Source organism: Haemaphysalis longicornis, unplaced genomic scaffold (assembly GCF_048455015.1).
Source record: "Haemaphysalis longicornis isolate Haplotype H1 unplaced genomic scaffold, Haemaphysalis longicornis Haplotype H1 scaffold_2, whole genome shotgun sequence".
Lineage (NCBI taxonomy): Eukaryota > Metazoa > Arthropoda > Arachnida > Ixodida > Ixodidae > Haemaphysalis > Haemaphysalis longicornis.
In genome coordinates this window covers 12,580,141-12,598,474 of record NW_027526295.1, presented here as the reverse complement: position 1 = coordinate 12,598,474, position 18,334 = coordinate 12,580,141, and the positions used below count along the sequence as shown (strand labels likewise).

At 49.2% G+C, this 18,334-nt stretch overlaps 1 protein-coding gene across 1 annotated transcript in view; it reads left to right on the top strand.

Annotated features, from left to right (window-relative positions):
* Positions 1-18,334, top strand: part of LOC144167830 (uncharacterized) — a 296,895-nt gene that overhangs the window by 210,591 nt on the left and 67,970 nt on the right. The window contains exons 11-13 of the mRNA XM_077696990.1: positions 1,228-1,540; positions 7,748-7,862; positions 13,645-13,781. Of these exons, the coding sequence (XP_077553116.1) occupies positions 1,228-1,540; positions 7,748-7,862; positions 13,645-13,781 (565 nt within the window). The remainder of the gene's footprint in view (positions 1-1,227; positions 1,541-7,747; positions 7,863-13,644; positions 13,782-18,334) is intronic.

Sequence of the window (18,334 nt, the reverse complement as noted above, 5' to 3'; positions counted from 1 at the left end):
TTCGGTGTAAGGAGGCCGGCGACGTTGTCGACGCCGTTTGGAGTCTTCTTAGATGTGTCGCCTCCTCTCGGCGCAGTTCCCGGTGGGGCAGCGGGTACGCTCGACTGGCCAGACGTAGGGTCTTCAGTGTTTTGCCGTAGCCCCTGGCTCTGTCTTTGGTTTCCGTCGACCACTCCCATTCGGGACGAGTGCCTACGTTGGGAGCGCGGTGTGTCATAGCGCGCGCTTCCCTGTGGGTGGTCTCGTTGTGGTTGGGCGCGTACGGCGAGCAGTTGCCCAGGTTCGCAGGGATCCATATGACTACCACTCGTCTTCCGTCTCGAACTCCCGATCTTTCTATAATTCTTGCCGCCTTGCCGCTCACTCGACCTCTTTCCAGGTTGCGGATGGCCTCTTGCGAGTCACTCAGGATTGTGTCGCAACCTCCCTCAGACATCGCCAGGGCTAAGGCGATCTCCTCGGCCTTGGTGGCGTTCTCGCACTTCGCGCTCGCCGACTTGGAAACCCGTTCGGTGCGTGCATTCACAGTCACGAACGCGTATCTTCCTTGCCCGTACTCCGCCACGTCGACGTACCTCGTCCGCGGGTCCCCGCCGTACTGTTCGATGAGAAACTTTGCTCTCGCCCGTCTTCTCTCTTGGTTGTGCTCCGGGTGCACGTTCCTCGGGATGGGGCTCACCCGCACGTTCTCGCGCACCCTCTCGTCGAGTTCCTGGAGGTGTCTTCCTGTGACCCGGTAGCCGTAGCCCAGGGTCTCGAGGATGCGTCTGCCCGTCTTGGTCTCCGCCAGCCGCTCTCGCTGCAAAGTGTGGTATTGGGCTAGTTGGTGATTCATCTTAACAATACAGCGCGACAGAAACAAAGGCTTAAGCGAGGCACACCGGACGAGCGCTGGTCCTGTGTGCCTCGCTTTAATCTTTGTTTCTGTCGGGCTGTATTGTTCAGACGCTTTCGCTGCGCTTCCAGTTGCGCCTAGATGATCTCGTCCACCGTGTTGTGGACGTCCAACTGCAACAGTCTCTCGGTGTTCGTAGACTCGTGCAGACCCAGTGCCCTCTTGTACATTCTACGAATCATGGCGTCGATCTTATTCTTGTCGGTCTGCGTCCACGTGTGGTTCGCCGCCGTGTACGCCACGTGGCTGGTAGCGAAGGGCTGAACCAGCCTTGTGAGCCCTTCTTCACGCATGCCCGCCTTCTTGGTTGAGACTCGCTGGATAAACCGCAGGGTACTCGCCGTCTTGGTTGCCAGCTTCTTCAGCAGGTTGTCTTTGCTACCGTTGCTGCTCATCAGCATGCCCAGCACTCTGATCTCCGAAACCTCAGGAATTCTCTGGCCCGTCTTCGTGATCAGCTTCATCCGATCACACTCCCTCGGGGGCGCCGGCTGCCACCCCGCCTTGCGAGGCAAGTACACCAAGAGCTCGGACTTGGACGGCGAACACTGCAGGCCCGTTCCGTCTAGTCGTTCTTCAATGGCCGATATCGCCCTCTGCAACCTCATCTCTATACCGGCATCCGTGCCGCTGGTCGTGCACAGGGTAAGGTCGTCTGCGTAGATCGTGTATCTCACGCCCTTGACGCTCAACACCGCTTCGGCGACCTGTATCATCACGATGTTGAACAGCAGCGGCGAGATCACCGAGCCTTGAGGTGTGCCCACGGTGCCGACGCGTCGCTCTGGTAACTTGATCTCCCCCGCGTGCAAGGCGATCTTGCGATCCGACAGAAAGTTTCAAATGTAGTCGTAGCTTCTCTTTCCCATGTTGAGCCGCGACACCTGCGCCAGGATGGCCGAGTGCTTCACCCGGTCGAAGGTGCTGTGAAGGTCGAAGCCCAGGATCACCTTGCTGTCCTTCGTCTCGTTCTCGATGATCTCCTTCTTCAGCTGCAACATCGCGTCTTTAGTGCGAACGTTTTAGTGGAGAATAGTGGGAGGGAGAAGTGGAGGGGTGCACTCGGAGCTATAGGTTTCATGCGCGTATTGATGGGTGTTGTGTCCGTTGTGCTGGTGCTAGGTTTAAACGCGGATGTTAAACGGCCCAATGGGACCTCCCGGAATCCTTAGTACTAGAGTGGATGGGGTTTGTGTGTTAGGCTATGTTCATATTACCGACGCAAATCCCATATTGTGATCTGAGGACGTAAAAAATGCCATGTCACGCAGTTCAGTGGGGTCAGACGTGAAATAACGTCATTCTTTGAAGTTGTTAAGACAGTTGCGGCAACAGTCTGAACCCGGCCTTACACAAACAGTAAGATGCTTAGTACGGGGGAGGGACACAGGGAGTTAGAAATAGAAATAGAAACTTTATTTCTCTCTTGCTGTGGTACAGTAGAGAGAGGACGCATGGAAAAAAAGCTGCAAACAACGCAGCTTGAAGACCCCATACGCCCAACCCGACAGCTTATTTCACATACATTTCGCTTCGTACATTGGCCAAAGCACACTTTTAACGTCTACGTAATATGTCGGTCGCTCAGAAGGATAAAATAAAATCACAAAGCACACTTGCACGAGAACAAACAAAATAAAATAAACACAGGCATAAAAATCATACCACATATCTTAAAAGGCGCAGCATAAAACCCAAAATAAAATTCTGAAACATAGCACAAGGGGTTGGCTATTCGCGCAGTTTACTGCTTGACAAACCTTTTAATGCAGTCTCATCAAGACAATTCACAGTGATTCGAACTGGTAAAGAACCGTATACAATTTTTCTTTGAAGTTTTTTCGAGGCAGATATTATTACTTTCAAGGCAATTTAGATACAATGGTAAAATATAACACAAGGACTGTAGTCGATAGTTAGTACGCAAAAAAGGCAGGAACCACGCCAGGCGCTGGCGTACGTTGTAAGAAGTGGCATGGCGTGTGAGTTGAGGCATGGAAATAAGTAATTCATTGTTTCTTGATATTGCATTCTTATACATAACTAGCAATCTAAAGGCGTATAAGGTGGTAACTTTAATTACATGATATTGTTTGAAGTAGCGTTCGGTATGTGCATACCATGGTATACTTACAATTAGTCAAACTGTTCGTTTTTGTGCTGCAAGTAACTTTTGAATATTTTTCTTTGTTGTTGTTCCCCACTCGGTATGACAATATGTTATGGCTGGAAGCAAAAAAGCATTGTATATAACTAGCTTCACTCTCGTTGGAAGGGAGTACCTGTGTTTACGTATTACACCTTTTATTTTATTAATTTTATTGCGTATTTGGTTGATTTGTAGATCCCAGCTGAGTGTTTCTGAAAAGACTACGCCTAAGGACTTTATGTTTAAAACAATATCAATAACTATATTTCCATACGCCAGTTGAATAGTATCACGTATAATTTTGTTTTTCGCTCGATATATTACAGCTTTTGCCTTGTTGGTATTTATTTTTAAGTAATTTTTTTCGCACCATTGTCGTAGGTATTCGAGAAATTGATTGCCATATACTGACAATGTTGGTTCTGTGCTCTCCCAAACTATCATGGTGATATCATCCGCGTATGCTATCATGTTACCTGGCATTGGACTATAAAAGATATCATTAATGTATAATAGGAACAGCAAAGGGCCTCAAATACGGCCTTGTGGTACACCAGACAAGATTGGTTGCATGTCTGAGAAGATGTTATTGTGAGCTACTACTTAACGGCGTTATCCCAAGTATGATCTTATAAGACTAGCGACCGAGCCTCTAATGCCGTAATGAAAAAGTTTGTCCAACAAAATTGTGTGATTAATTACATCAAATGCCTTTGAAAAATCTATATATATCCCGAGAGCAAGATGCTTTGCCTCAAATGCCTTAATTATTGTTTCTTTTTGTTTTAGCAGGGCAGTCTCTGTTGATCTGCATTTCCGAAAACCGAACTGACACTCTGAAAGCACGGAGTGCCTGGATAAGAAATTGTTCATTCGGATGTAAATGATCTTTTCTAAGCCTTTTGATAATACTGGAAGGATCGAAACTGGTCTATAATTTGAAAAAACCGGAAATGCTTCCACCTTTATGTATGGCAACACATTTCGCAATCTGCATTTGTCTTGGAAAAATGCCAGTACCCAGTGAAAGGTTATAAATGAAAGCCAACACAGGGGCTGGTAGGTCGATCACATATTTGAATGGCTGAATTTGAAAACCGTCGATATCCTGAGCCTTGCTAAGTCTGAGATTTTTGTATATTTCTTGAACTTTTATTTCAGTGGTTGGAGACATGAACAAAGATTCCTGTTTATGTGCAAGAACAAAGCTCGGGTCCGTCAGAGGTTCATCCAGCTAATTGGCTAGGAAATATGCTCCATCGCAAATTACGATAAACGTGTTTTGTTTCGTGCACTCCGTGGACTGTGTCCAGCTTTGCAGGTCATCCTTCTTCACACAGTGAAAGAAAGGGCACTAATTTTTTTATTAGTTCGAAATTTCATTAATTTCCACTGAGGTGACGTCCCCTTGAGATTCTAATCAACTAGATCCCCGTTTCCATGTTTGTTGTGCTCAGTCAACATATAAAATATACATATATTATCACACTTGTTTGGACACGCTGCCTTAGGAGAGCCTAATTTGTGCTCCTAAACGAAATCACAGAATATCCAGACGACTGGTAGCGTTTTTACTGAATGGATGTGCAAATAATTTCTGAAAAAGGCCCGCGTGTCTACTTCGTCAGCGCTTATACGCCGGCAACCAAAGCGCACGCTTTCGCGTTAGGGAAGCAGATAGAGGCAGCCATTTTTTTACGAATGCGCTTCCTGAATTTCAAGGGGAAATGTTGCCTACTGATATACACACCCTTTTTACACCCTTACAACTTTACAACTTTTTTACACCCTTTTTGGCCAAAAAGGGTGTAAAAATCTTGTCCCATGGCTAACACCCTTAAAAGGTGTTTTGGCAAAAAAAGGGTGTATGGATGAAAAAAGGGTATTGAGCTCAACACCTTTCAAAAAGGGTGTTGAGGATGCTCAACACCCTAAAAAATGGGTGTTGTCTCTCACCCTTTTTTTGAGGTGATGGCATGCGCAGAGGCAATGTCAAACGGCGGAGCGCGCAGCATTCAACACAAACAGCCAATACGTACAAGTTACAGTTGGAACACGGGATGCAAGCGGTACAGGGAGTGCATACTTAGCAATACGTGTGCTGTTCTTGCTTTTATACCCAGCAGAGGAAAGCCCCCAGATGAAGTCGGTGGGCTTGTCGCAAAAAACTGATATTTTAGCGCTAATTTTGGAAGTATCGATTTTACTACGAGAATATACAAATCAACACGTGGATTTGCAAAAACTTTTTAATTACTCGGTAGTTTTTCTGATCCGTAACTTATAGAATTTTATTAAACACCATACAAATCTTCCCTACCACCTCAACACCCTTCAAAAAGGGTGTTCATAATTTCAACACCCTTTTTCCCAGAAGGGTGTGAAGCTACAAATTAGGGTGTTCGAAACTAAGAAAAAGGGCGTAAAGAAAAAAGGGGTGTAAGAAAAGACCGCCAACGAAGAAAGCAGGTGGAGAGACCTCCAATTTTGGAGGCATTTTGTACCTGTTTACACGGGTGGACTGAACATTCTCTACAAGCGGGCGGGGGGGGGGTTGTACCTCACGATGTTTACAGCCATATGAATTGCCATAATTTATTACCAGTGAAGCTCTTTAAGCTTCAGGAGGTAGTTTCGGTGGCATTAGCAAAAAATACAAAGAAAAAGAACTGGGGCACCTGTAAGGGGTGAACCACCGCAGATAGGGTATTATAACAGTGAAGTCGGCTTTCGAGCTTGTTAGAGTGTGAGCTCAAGGGGCGTATGCGTATGCGCACCTCTTACTGTACCATTTCAAAGGTACAAGTCTTTTTTGGATTCTAAAAGGTAAAAAAATTCGCGCAGCTTGCAATAGTGGTGCAAGGCTGGAGAAACAGCAACGCTGGGGGCCGACCTATCTTGTTTCCCTCTCGGATCTCCTGGAAATGTGGAGGGGGGGGGAAGGGGGGCACACTGGAACAGCCTTGTGAAATCCGGTTAAATTTGGCCTCATCCCTGAGTGGTCATCCTGGCTGAGCAAGAACATTGTAAAGCTTAGCAAACAACAAAACTTAGCAACACCGGAAGAAACTAGGTCGACCCCCAGCTCCGTTGTTCTTTTATTGCAACTGAACACCTATTTCACACCGTTTCAACAACCTACAGAAAGCCAAGCGCGTTGCAGTTGGTAAACATCCTTTTCGCCACACGACTACAGTCTTCTTAATTTTGAAGGTTCAAATTGGTGTTTCACGTGCCAAGGCTAAACTTGGGGCATGTGGTGCACCGAATAAGAAATCGAGCGATCATTGCATAAGAGCAATTATTTTTTTTTGCGTTTGGAAATTTCTTGCGAGTAGAGGAGTATATGAGGGGATGTCTTCTTCTTTACAGTGCTATTAGCATCCGAACATGGCCTTATTCAATGAACAGCTGAACACCTTTTCCACACCCTTTCAACACCCTAAGAAAAACCAAGGGTGTTGAAGTTGATCAACACCCTTTTTTTCAAACAAAAAGGGCGTAGAGCTAGGAAAAGGGTGTTGAGACTCAAGAAAAAGGGTGTAAAGGCCTCCCAACACCCTTTTTCCACCTATGCAACACCCTTTATGGCTAAAAGGGTGTAAAAAAGTTTAGTGTGTAAGAAAAACTTCGCCAGAGGTTCAAATGAATGGAAGAAGCACATACGACACATGAACTGCACTTCGGAGTGTTGTGTGCATTTCTTCATTTCGTCTTAAGTTAAGACGAAAAGAAAAAAACAAGGGCGGCAATTGTCGCCCTTCTTTCAGTGTGAGCCTGACAAATCTTGATGCTTTTTGTCTACTGGTATAGTTCAATTGCGATGACAATCGCTCCACGTGCCCGCGAGAACGCAGATGCCAAGGTGACCTGCAGCGCCAACACTCCGTAGTAGACAGTGCACGTTGCGAATTCGAAAACGCGTTTAGTCTCAGAAATGGCGATAGGGTGCACGGAGAGAGAGGGGTGAGGGACCCCATTGTTTTCTGAACGGGGCCCTCAGCAATATTAATTCGGCCCTGGGGAAGCAGAAATGGTACAAGCTTTTTCAGTCTGAAAGCAAGTCACTCAGCCGTGTTGCAGCCACGAAAGACGCTTCTGGCAAAAACCGCGGCGAATATTGGAAAACTTTCTAATCTAGCTCCCCGCGTTGTCCGCAGTGGCCCATTAGACGGAGAAGTGGCGCAATAGAGGCGATCATACGCGGCCGCCAACTGCACAAGAAAAAGGTGCTGTACAACATAGACTGTTGAGTACTACCTAGATCATTTTTTTCAACTTGCGATACATTGCTGTCATTGTTATTAGGAAAAGGCAGTCTTTTTAATAAACCGAGCTTGCATATCGCGTTCATGGTCCATTTAACATGAAACTAAAGTGTCCTCTAACGTTTCGTAAAGAATAATGTACGAATTCCAATTCCCTAGTTATGCTCATGAATTTTAATGGATCTTTATTGGCTCGTGCGACAGAAATTAGGCTATGTAAACACATTCGGCTACGTAGCAGTGGAGCCGACCTTATCTCAAACGAGGCAACTTAAAAATCCCTAAATAAAATTTTCACCCCACTGAGCCAGTACTACTTGATCTGCATTATACGATCAACACTGTGTTAACTTTTCACTTCTTTTTCCGCATTCCTTTTACGAATGCAGAAGATGAATAGGCAGTCGCTGTTCAACCTTGTTTCCCGTGCTGCAGCTGAAAGAGAGCGGGGCCAAGGTGGGCGACGACATGCTGCACTCGAGCGGCGGGGACAGTTCCGAGCTGAAGTACGACCAGCCCAAGGTCCCCTTAGACAGCGCCAGTTCCGAGCGTAAGCAACCTCCTACAACTATATAAATTCTTTTGTAACGTTATATGCGCTCACGGATGCCTTGCTCTACGATTGAATTAAACACGCCGAGTCAGTTTTGCCTTACCTAGTCGCTTTGAAGAGGTGATCCGCTGCCGGGAAGGGAAATCCGTTTTGCCGAAACACTTCCGCAGTGAGGGAGGAAAAAAGTTCCTTCTGTGGTGGATTCGCGGCTAGAGTCAGATGGGGAGTGGATGTGCGTCTCGCACACCTGCCGTGGGCTTGGTGAAATCCGGGCGCGGAGCTCCTCGTTATCGAAGCATGGCGGCCTTGACGAAACGGGTACGAATAACGCAAGGAAGTTTATATCTAACTATTTACAACTCTACGTAGTTTTTCAACCAAGGAGGGCAGCATACGAGGGAAGAATCCCTCTGCGGCAACGCTGATAGTTCAACGCACCGTACAGTAGACCAGAACGCTGGTCAGGACTCGTGCATGCTGCTCGAAGGCCTCGGAGTGCGGCCCGCACCTATACCAAACATCCAATGACAACGCTTAACCAACGTGATTGGCCACAACTCGTCCCCCAGGTCCCCCTGGGTGGCAAAAGCGACAAATATACAGAAATACTCACATATCGTTGCACTCGCCGGAAAGAGTAATTTCACTACAATTTCATATGCCCTCGCGTCTCCCTGAAGCCCGCCATTGCCGCTGCGATCGCCTTCGTTTCGTCTCACTTTTTGAAAAAAAAAAAGAAAAATTGGTGCAGCTTGCGCTATTTGTGCAAGGCGGGGGAAACAGCAGAACTGGCGGCCCCTCTCCTTTTGTCGGAGACCAAGCCGTTGCATCTCACATGTATTTCGAGACTTGCCGCTCAAAGTTCTCCATGGCTGCAGGCCCGGAGCGTTTTGTCGGCAGCCCGTCAGGTCTCCCATAAATTGGACCGCGTCAGCACGCGCTGGAATAGGCGGCAACCGGCTTCGCGAACTCGGCGTCTATAGCGCCAGCTTTCCTGTGCTCCGCATTTGTTGCACGGACATCCGTGAACTGTTTTCTTGTGCCCACTCGGGTACGGGTGGTACATACAGTGAGGACAGAACAGACGAAATGCTGTGCTGCCGGAATGCGATGAGCTCCTCACGTGGCGAAAGCCCACGCGCAAGCCTGTACGACGCCACGCCACCGGACCAATTGCTCAAGCTTCAACATTTCTGCTGTTAAGAGCGGCTCCGAGTGGCTCAGTTGCCGCAGTGGAGACCTATGCCAGCGAACGAACGAACGGACGAACGAATGCGCGAACGAGCAAACGCATGAATGAACGAAGCAGCGAACGAACGCTCACGTGAAGTTCAAAGCCAACGCTACGAACAACCCAAAGGAAATATTAGAGAGTTTTAGCACCCTGTGGGCTCCGTCCGTACCGTGGTTACCGTGTTGAGCGGGACGGGACTGCACAAGTGTCCAGACGGGCCCCTGTCAGCAACGTACGCACGTAAAACACGGAGCGTAACCACTGCTAAAATTATCTAATAGAGCTTTAGCATTCCGTCTGTTCCGTCCTTTCCGTATGTACCGTCCGTACCGGGACCCGACTGCGCCTGTGCGCACAGGCACGGCGAGGAGGCCCGCACCCGACCGGAACAAATGCGTGCGCATGGCAGGCGGGGACGGCCCGTCTGCAGAACTATAGCCACCCTTCCGGAACGAACGCGCAAGTGCCCACTCGGGTACGGGCGGTACATACAGTGAGGACAGAACAGACGAAATGCTGTGCTGCCGGAATGAGATCATAGCTCAATCCGATAGACTCCAGTTTTAGAAAGCAGGGGACCCAGATTCGATTAGCACCAAGGTACGCGTGTTTTTCTTCCCAACTGGGGGTTTTCTGTTTTCGCGATGGACAACTTACGGCCGTTATTCCGAGTGTCTAGACCCAACGCGTCACTAGATCCAACGAGTGACTACATCCATCCATGAATCTACTGACTTGCTGGATCTAGTGACGCGTTGGATCTAGTGACACGGTTGGATGTACCGACCCGCCGGATCTAGTGACCGATTGCATCTAATCACTGGGTTGTATGCACTGACTTTTCGAATGTTCTGAAGTTGGCTTTAGTGACTCGGTGGGGAGGGAGTGCAGCTGAAACGCTCTCCCCCCGCCGCCTACCTGTATAGTGCTGCAGAGCTGTTGTTTCATATTCAGGCTTCACACTCCGCCTACGTAAATATATGATTACTTTGGTTCTCCAAAACATTTATTTGCCGTTGCTATCCCACAGTGAATGTACAGCAGGTAAATTAAGCGTACTACGCAGGAGTCTTTTTGTCGCTTCTCTGCTGTGGGAAACATCACTGTAGGAAACTGGTTACCCAATATTAGTAACTTCGTAAAAATGAACACGAGGGAGGAAATACTGATTGGGAGCCGTGTTTCTGATCTCTTTGTGCAGTCTATTTTTCACGCTGTAATATTTACTCATTTTATACTGCAAGCGTCATTTGAGGGCACGAGGGAGGCGTGTAAAACAAAAAAACAATGTACCATAACAAGGAAACGTCGTGCTGCCGGTTATAGAATTCTAACGAGCGCTCACTCTGTAGCAACACCATTCTGCAGAAGTCAATTCCACACTTTGGTTGAACCCGCCCAGACGAGCCCAATAAAGCGTTATCGGGTCGCTGACATTCAACCGAGCTCCTCGTTTGCGGCAGGTGCGTCTTCGTTGATCTTCAATTGTGCCCTTATAATTCGAAACAATAATTTCAAACTCTGCTTTTCCCGGTGTACTTGCAGCAGTTCCAGTTCGCACTATTTTAGCATATTTGTGAGATTCTGGTCATCCATATAGTGCGCAAATGAAGCCCAGTGCTTTTAAACTCTTTTCTAATCTCTCACGCAGCAACTGCTCGTGAGGATTCCACGTGGAAGGGGCAGACTCTATATTAGCGAGTTTGTTCTTTTAACGGCGCTCTAACGGCTGTGTCATCAGTTGCCAAATAGTCGGAATTGGTTGTGAGCGACGATAATGCCTTTCTTAGAGGGCATTCTCGTCGCCTCGCTTCCCTCTGTGACAAACGATGGGTGGGTCCCTATGTTCCTGTTATTCTTTTTATTACGCATAATCATAAGTGCACTCAACTTCTCTTGGCACAATTTCTCCTGTAATGATTTTATTTATTGAGGATCATTGTTTGATCCCGTCTTGTTCCTTATAGTTTTCTCCCAAGGCCTGTTCCTCTACAGGGTGAGTCTGTGTTCTTATTGTGGTCATTTTACGCATAAATATTATTGTGCGTATTTTTCGAAGGACTTCTACAGCAATTACTTATTGGGGATCGTTCCTCGAACTTCTGTAATTTATTTGAATGGTGCGGGGCGCTGAAGTCCCCAAGCAGAATCAGTGGATTGGAGCCGGCGATCTTGATGGATTCACACAGAAGGGGTCCATTTCACGGAGAGCGTGATGTGGAGGGCTGTACTCGTTCAGTATGGACAGGCTGGGCTGTCCAGGTTTTCGTCGTATCGCTTCGACAAATGCATGAGAGGTGGGAGATGAGATGTGGATCGGTTGAGCGGCCAGAGTTGGGGCCGTTAGAATTGCCGCTGGTGTCTGGAGTCTTGAATGTAGGGGTCGCATCCTCGCAGTTCGGGCTTTGCTGTATCCGTTTCTTGCAAGGCGATAATATCGGGAGGTGAGGTGGAGGTCTAGCGCCCCAGTTGGGCTGTCTTGCTTTTAAAAGACCGGCAATTCCACTGGTAGATGCTGACGGTGGAGGGGTCAACATTCGTCAATGGGTATGTGGGCGTCGGTCTGGATGCCTTGTGTTTCTTTGGCTCTCAGGGGGACGACGTGCTGCTTGTTTGCTCGACGGCGGCGATGCGGCATCCTCGGTTCGTCGCAGCAGCTTCTCGGTGTTGTCGGAGATCATGTTGTGGAGCATCTCTGTGGCGGTCTCTGTGGTGGTCGAGTAGGGGAGGATTTTGGTCGTCATTGTGATGTTGATAAGGAATTCCGCTCCTTAGGGTGTTAACGGGGTCGTATATAGAGGTGCTGTGATTGACGCGATGGGCAGGGGCGCAGTAAGGGGTCGCGGGGGAGCTCTCGAGGGCTTCTGTTCTGGCGAGCATGCTAGTGTTTGTTTCTTGATGTCTCCAAGAAGCTGTTCTAATGCGGTGGATGGGAAGGAAATTTCTGTTATGGGCGAGAAGTGGGAGTCATGTGCAGGGAGGACGGGGGTTGTTGGAGCAGTAGGAGCGCGTTTGGCTGTCGCCGACTAGCTTACCTGTGATGGGTAGGCGAAACTTGCAGGCGATGAGCCATGTTTTCCTGGAAGTGGACGGTTTTGGGTTTTCCATATCGTTGCTATGAGCCTTTTCGGCAGCCCTTTCCTGCAGTGGCATGAGGAAGAGCGCGTGGTCTGCACTTGGTGGTCTTTCGGTCCGTAGTCGAGGCATTTGTGGTGGTCTGGGAGGGGACACACGTCCTGGCGATGTCCGACTTCCCCGCACAGGTGGCACACCTGCACAGAGCGGCTGAGTGAGCGGCAGCGGCTTCCGACCTTCGCATAAAACGGTCCTTGAAATTCAGGGCCGACGTCATGGTCGCATGTAGGAGTTGATGTTTGTTAGCGTGCAGAAGCGCTTGCATTGCATCGGACGTTGTTTCCGGGTCAAGGCCATGAATGACCTCTAGGCCGGTGAGCGGCGGTGGCATCATGTACGGTGTCGGTTCTTGTTCCCTGGTGCCTAGGCGGATGGCCTGAATCGTACCGACTGTTATTGCGTATGCCACTTGTGCAGAGCTTGAGATTCTGGGCAGTTTGCACTTGGATGACGACGTGATCATAGAATCATCATAGTCGAGGCATGTGATTGTCTTTTGCGATGCCTTCGGCCAGCCCTCGGGGTGACCAGTTGTCTAGGCCTGAGCGTCGGCGGTATACAATTGTACACTCACCGCTTGGTAGACGCGGCGAGGGGTTACACTGGGGGACTCTTCTTTCAATTCAGGGGATTGCTTAGTCGGAGTTCGTACTGCCGGCTCGCTTTTGTGTCGTCAGCGCAGGGGTCTTGGGGCGAGATGGGATGATTGCGACCCATCGATTTTCGGTAGGAGAGGTAGGAGAGGGAGGGGACACACGTCCTGGCGATGTCCGACTTCCCCGCACAGGTGGCACACCTGCACAGAGCGGCTGAATGAGCGGCAGCGGCTTCCGACCTTCGCATAAAACGGTCCTTGAAAGTCAGGGCCGACGTCATGGTCGCATGTAGGAGTTGATGTTAGGGCCTTCGAATAAGGGGCGTAGGAACAGGTGCTCGAGGGAATCATCAACGTTCACACCACTGGCAGCATGGCGCACGTACCCACGCACCTTAACGTCAGAGGACTGTTTTTCTTTTACTGTTGAGATGAAATGCAGCTACAAAGCTTGCCGAGACGAGGGCCGAGACGAGGCTCCTGCGGCTGCATCGGCCCCTTACCGGCAAAGCAGACACGTAGAATACCGGTTACGAGGGGTGGTGTACACCAACGGCAAGCTTTGTAGCTGCATTTCATCTCAACAGTAAAAGAAAAACAGTCCTCTGACGTTAAGGTGCGTGGGTACGTGCGCCATGCTGCCAGTGGTGTGAACGTTGATGATTCCCTCGAGCACCTGTTCCTACGCCCCTTAGCGCTCTTTTCCTTATAGTTGCAATTGCTTTGGGCCATTAACATCATCATTATTCGTACGCCCATGAAATGAGAGTCCAGAGTCGCGTTTAAAAAACTACAAGTTTTTCCTCTGTCCGCAGGCACCGAAAGCCGAGACGGATCAGAAAAACTCGACCTGCTGCTGTTCAGGAAGAAGAAATACACGAAATTTTGGGGCTATGGCTTTACGCTGCGCCGGGTGAAAGGTGAAGACCAGTCATTCTACCTTTATGTGGAAGTAAGTATTCGAACAGCAGAAGCTTCGCATTGACTCGATGCGACGTCCATATACCGTACGGTTAAGGGCACCACAGATAGTGACTACAAAGAATACGGCCAAAAACTTTATTCGTAGCATGCACTAAAATAGGGCCTTCGAATAATGTCATGCAGTGTTGAAGAAAGTAGTCTTGCACCCTGTATCGGCAAGACTGCAATAGCAGATTCCTTATAACGTGAAATTTGCGCGGGAGGTTCAAACACAATTTACAACATACTCGGCGGCGGCCACGCAGTGCGAGATAGCGCGATAGATAAGCGCGCGCCGCCGTGCGTTCGCTGATCACGCGATCACTTCCTGACATGCCGCAGATATGCGCCGTGGCCGAGAAGACCACGGTTGCACAAATTTCGCCTTATTGAGTATAGAAATCGTCAGCGCTGTTCTTCCTGAAATTTTCTTTCCGTTGTAAGGCCGGTTTGACAACATTCAGCTGTTCTGTCGAAAAATAGTACTAATACTTTCACCGGGTTAGCGTGTTTCTGCCGCCGCCATGCGGCTTTTATGTTCAGTAATGGGAGAAGCTCGGCCTGTTTGCATGAGGGCTCACTTCTTTCACCTTGCTTGCTCAGGTAGTGCCAAGATCCACTTCGTCTATTAAAGCCCTTGTCAATCAGGAGCCTGGTTCCTGTTAAAAAGACACTCGACGCTTTTGGGAACGTATGAAGCTATAATCCGGCGCACGCTCCATTGCCAGCAAACAAAGTTTAAGACTCAAGGTATTCTTTCCAGCGAAAACCCACAAACCAGATTTTCCGTTTCGGGCAATCAACTCGGACAACGGGTGGTGGCAAAAGACTCTTGCGCTGTTCTTCAGCAAAATGTCGATCTTCACAGTTGATGATCCCTTCATGATCCCTTAGGGACCTTTTCTTTCGCTTTTTTCTGAATGAGTTTTTATACTGCGTTCAAAACGCCATTAACCATCACGAAGTAGTGGGCTTCCAGAAGTCTGCTGGTACGCATGACGATACCTTTTTGGAGCTTTGAAACTTTTACCTTACATCAACGTTCATCTTGTGGCAAGAAGACACGTTCACTCAGAAAATTGGGATCTGCGTCGGGTCATGCATTGCATTTATTCTAAGTAACTTGTTTTAGCCTTATAGCGGAAGAACGACGCAAGGCAGACCTGAGCCATGGCTGCCCTAAGCGGGGAGGCTAGCTTTACTAACACGGTCTACACGATGATGGTGATTAAGAGGCGCATACCCATCTGGAGATTCAACATCCTCCCGCGCGCGCAACGTTCGTATCTGGCCTTAAACAAACGCTGTCCCACACACCGAACCTTCTAGCTGCTCAACAGCTTCAGCAGCTGGCGCTGTGTCTCGAACACGTTCCTGCGATGCAGTTTCTTGTAGCGCTGCTTCAGTGTTTTCTCCTCGGGACGATTCTCTGTGGCTGACGTAGCCTCGGGCTCTTCACGCTCTTCTTTCGCTGGGACGCACGACGCAACCTCGCAGCTGGCTCCCACTTTGTCAATATCGGGAAAGTTCGGGTGGCTGTGGTCCGTTGTCTCGACAATGCACCGAAACCCGTTGCGCCCACGTGGCTCACTCTGGAAAGTCGAAATCTGAAGCATCGGCACGACAACTCGTGAAGTCAACGTGTGCGAATTGGCGTGGAAGGGGTCGTGTGGACGGGGTGAAGTTTCCTTTCCGGTAAACTTAATGCCGGCTGCCCGCAGATCGTTCAACGTCGATCGCAGCCTACGGAGGGCCCCGCATATCCTCTCCTAGTAGTGCAAAATTTCGTAGCAATCGTGTTCGAACTCGACTCCTTCCAGCAGCTCACCCACCATATCGTTCAGCTTGTTGAGTTCGGCGTCCTTCTGTTCGAGCTCGTTGATAGCCAACTCCAAGACCAACGCAGATGGTGAGGGAGCTTGCCGGAGCACGGTCGCTGCCTTAAGCAGCCTGGTAACTGCAGCGCGAAGAACCTTTCTCAACGAACGCAGGGCGTCCAGGGCGTCATCAGCTTGGTACTCGGGGGTCGTACAGTTGCTCTCAAGCATGGTACCCTGGACGTGACAGGGCGCATCTGCGTCCCGTTGAAGGTTCCAGTCAGTCGTTGGTGGGCGGTCAGGGCCAGCCATGCCAACCTCCGGCTGAGGGCGGGGATTATCAGCGGAACAACAGTCGAAATCGCGGGGTTCAAGGAACCTCAAGTCGGAGGGGACGTAGGTGGTCTCCTTCGTCGTCGCGTGCGGTCATCCTCTCGGGTTTAAGGGCACCAAAAAAAATTCAGAGCCCTTCCACCCCGTGAAGAGGGATGGCCAGCAAAGCTGCGGTGTCGAGCCTCAACGTGAGGTTTGACTGGGTAGTAGTTCAAGGAGTGCACGAGGCAAAACACGTTTGTTTGTAATTTGCGATTGAGCATTGTTCTTTGTTATTAACTGAAAGTCCAGACCTGTCCAGTCACTGCTCCTCGCGCATGCTCAGCACCGCGCTTCACGAGCCACGTGAAATGGCTATCAAGCGGCTCAGACGCAACGTCAGACTTAGCTAATGCGCAATTGAGGCGCACAACTGGGCACGCGCCGGCGCCAGTGCGTCTGCCGCGGCTGTGACGCAACACAATCCACATTAATCCAGTCCAATCCAAATCCAACGTAATCCAATCCAAGCCAAACCAAGCCAAGCCAATCGAATAGAATTCAATCCAATGCCCCTCGCGCTGGCGCAGAACGGCCCTTCACGGCACACGCGAAACTGCTCAACCTCGGCCAGTGTAGCATACGCTAAAAAACATACACGAATCGTGGGTAGAAATTTATTATAGCGCGGGTATGGTAATCACGGCGCATGCTCTATGAAGGTCCTAGGACGTTTTTAATTTTGTATGATTTTTTCCATGCACCGAGGGTGTAGCGCGCAGTTTTACGATTCCGGGGATTTAAGTGGACTCCGCAACGTGGCGCTACGCTAGCTAGCGATACCTGTCTACATCGGTCTGGGACCGGAGACGATCTGCTGGATCCTAGCCATTTACAGCTTTGCTGCAAAAAAACGGAAGAACGACGAAAGGCAGACCTGGGCCATGGCTGCCCTTAGAGGGGACGCTAGCCTTACTAACACGGTCTACACGATGATGGTAATTAAGAGGCGCATACCCATCGGGAGATTCAACAAGCCTATTACGATCGTATTTTAAGCGAGCACTTATCTCGGTCGATTGTAAAACGCGTCTTACAGGAAAGATCTACCGCACAACAGTTTCATCGCTGCGGCAAAAACGATCTCTGTGGGCGAAAACGCCAAGGCCTAAGACGCCGAGCGCATGCGTCAGGCTCATCAGGTATACAGCACAGCATAGAGTTTCTTAGTAAAGAGAGGAAAGTGAGCTTCGTAAGCCATGTCGTCGTGAGGTTCATGGGAAGACCCCCCTTTTTGGCTTGAGCTTGGCATGACGATTGGATTCTGAAGCGTTTTTCGGGATTTGCTTTCTTCACTATGCATCAACAAGTTTACGAGCTACAAGGAAGCCGAAATCCTCCTGTTCTGTGGTAGCCGTGTTCGGTGAAACAGCAGGCAGTGCGTGATCAGGCCTGACGTTGCTCATGCAGCAGTCGAAGGACGCATGACTGAGTGGGTAATTTATTTATTTTTATTTATTAGAATACCCTCAGGGCCCGTATGGCATTGCAGAGGGGGTGGGTACAATATTTTATAGCACACAAAAGAAAAATTCAGAGCCCTTCCACCCCGTGAAGAGGGATGGCCAGCAAAGCTGCGGTGTCGAGCCTCAACGTGAGGTTTGACTGGGTAGTAGTTCAAGGAGTGCACGAGGCAAAACACGTTTGTTTGTAATTTGCGATTGAGCATTGTTCTTTGTTATTAACTGAAAGTCCAGACCTGTCCAGTCACTGCTCCTCGCGCATGCTCAGCACCGCGCTTCACGAGCCACGTGAAATGGCTATCAAGCGGCTCAGACGCAACGTCAGACTTAGCTAATGCGCAATTGAGGCGCACAACTGGGCACGCGCCGGCGCCAGTGCGTCTGCCGCGGCTGTGACGCAACACAATCCACATTAATCCAGTCCAATCCAAATCCAACGTAATCCAATCCAAGCCAAACCAAGCCAAGCCAATCGAATAGAATTCAATCCAATGCCCCTCGCGCTGGCGCAGAACGGCCCTTCACGGCACACGCGAAACTGCTCAACCTCGGCCAGTGTAGCATACGCTAAAAAACATACACGAATCGTGGGTAGAAATTTATTATAGCGCGGGTATGGTAATCACGGCGCATGCTCTATGAAGGTCCTAGGACGTTTTTAATTTTGTATGATTTTTTCCATGCACCGAGGGTGTAGCGCGCAGTTTTACGATTCCGGGGATTTAAGTGGACTCCGCAACGTGGCGCTACGCTAGCTAGCGATACCTGTCTACATCGGTCTGGGACCGGAGACGATCTGCTGGATCATAGCCATTTACAGCTTTGCTGTAATAAAGACAAGAAAAAAAACAAAGAAAAGACAACGATAGATAATGGAAACCGCATATAGT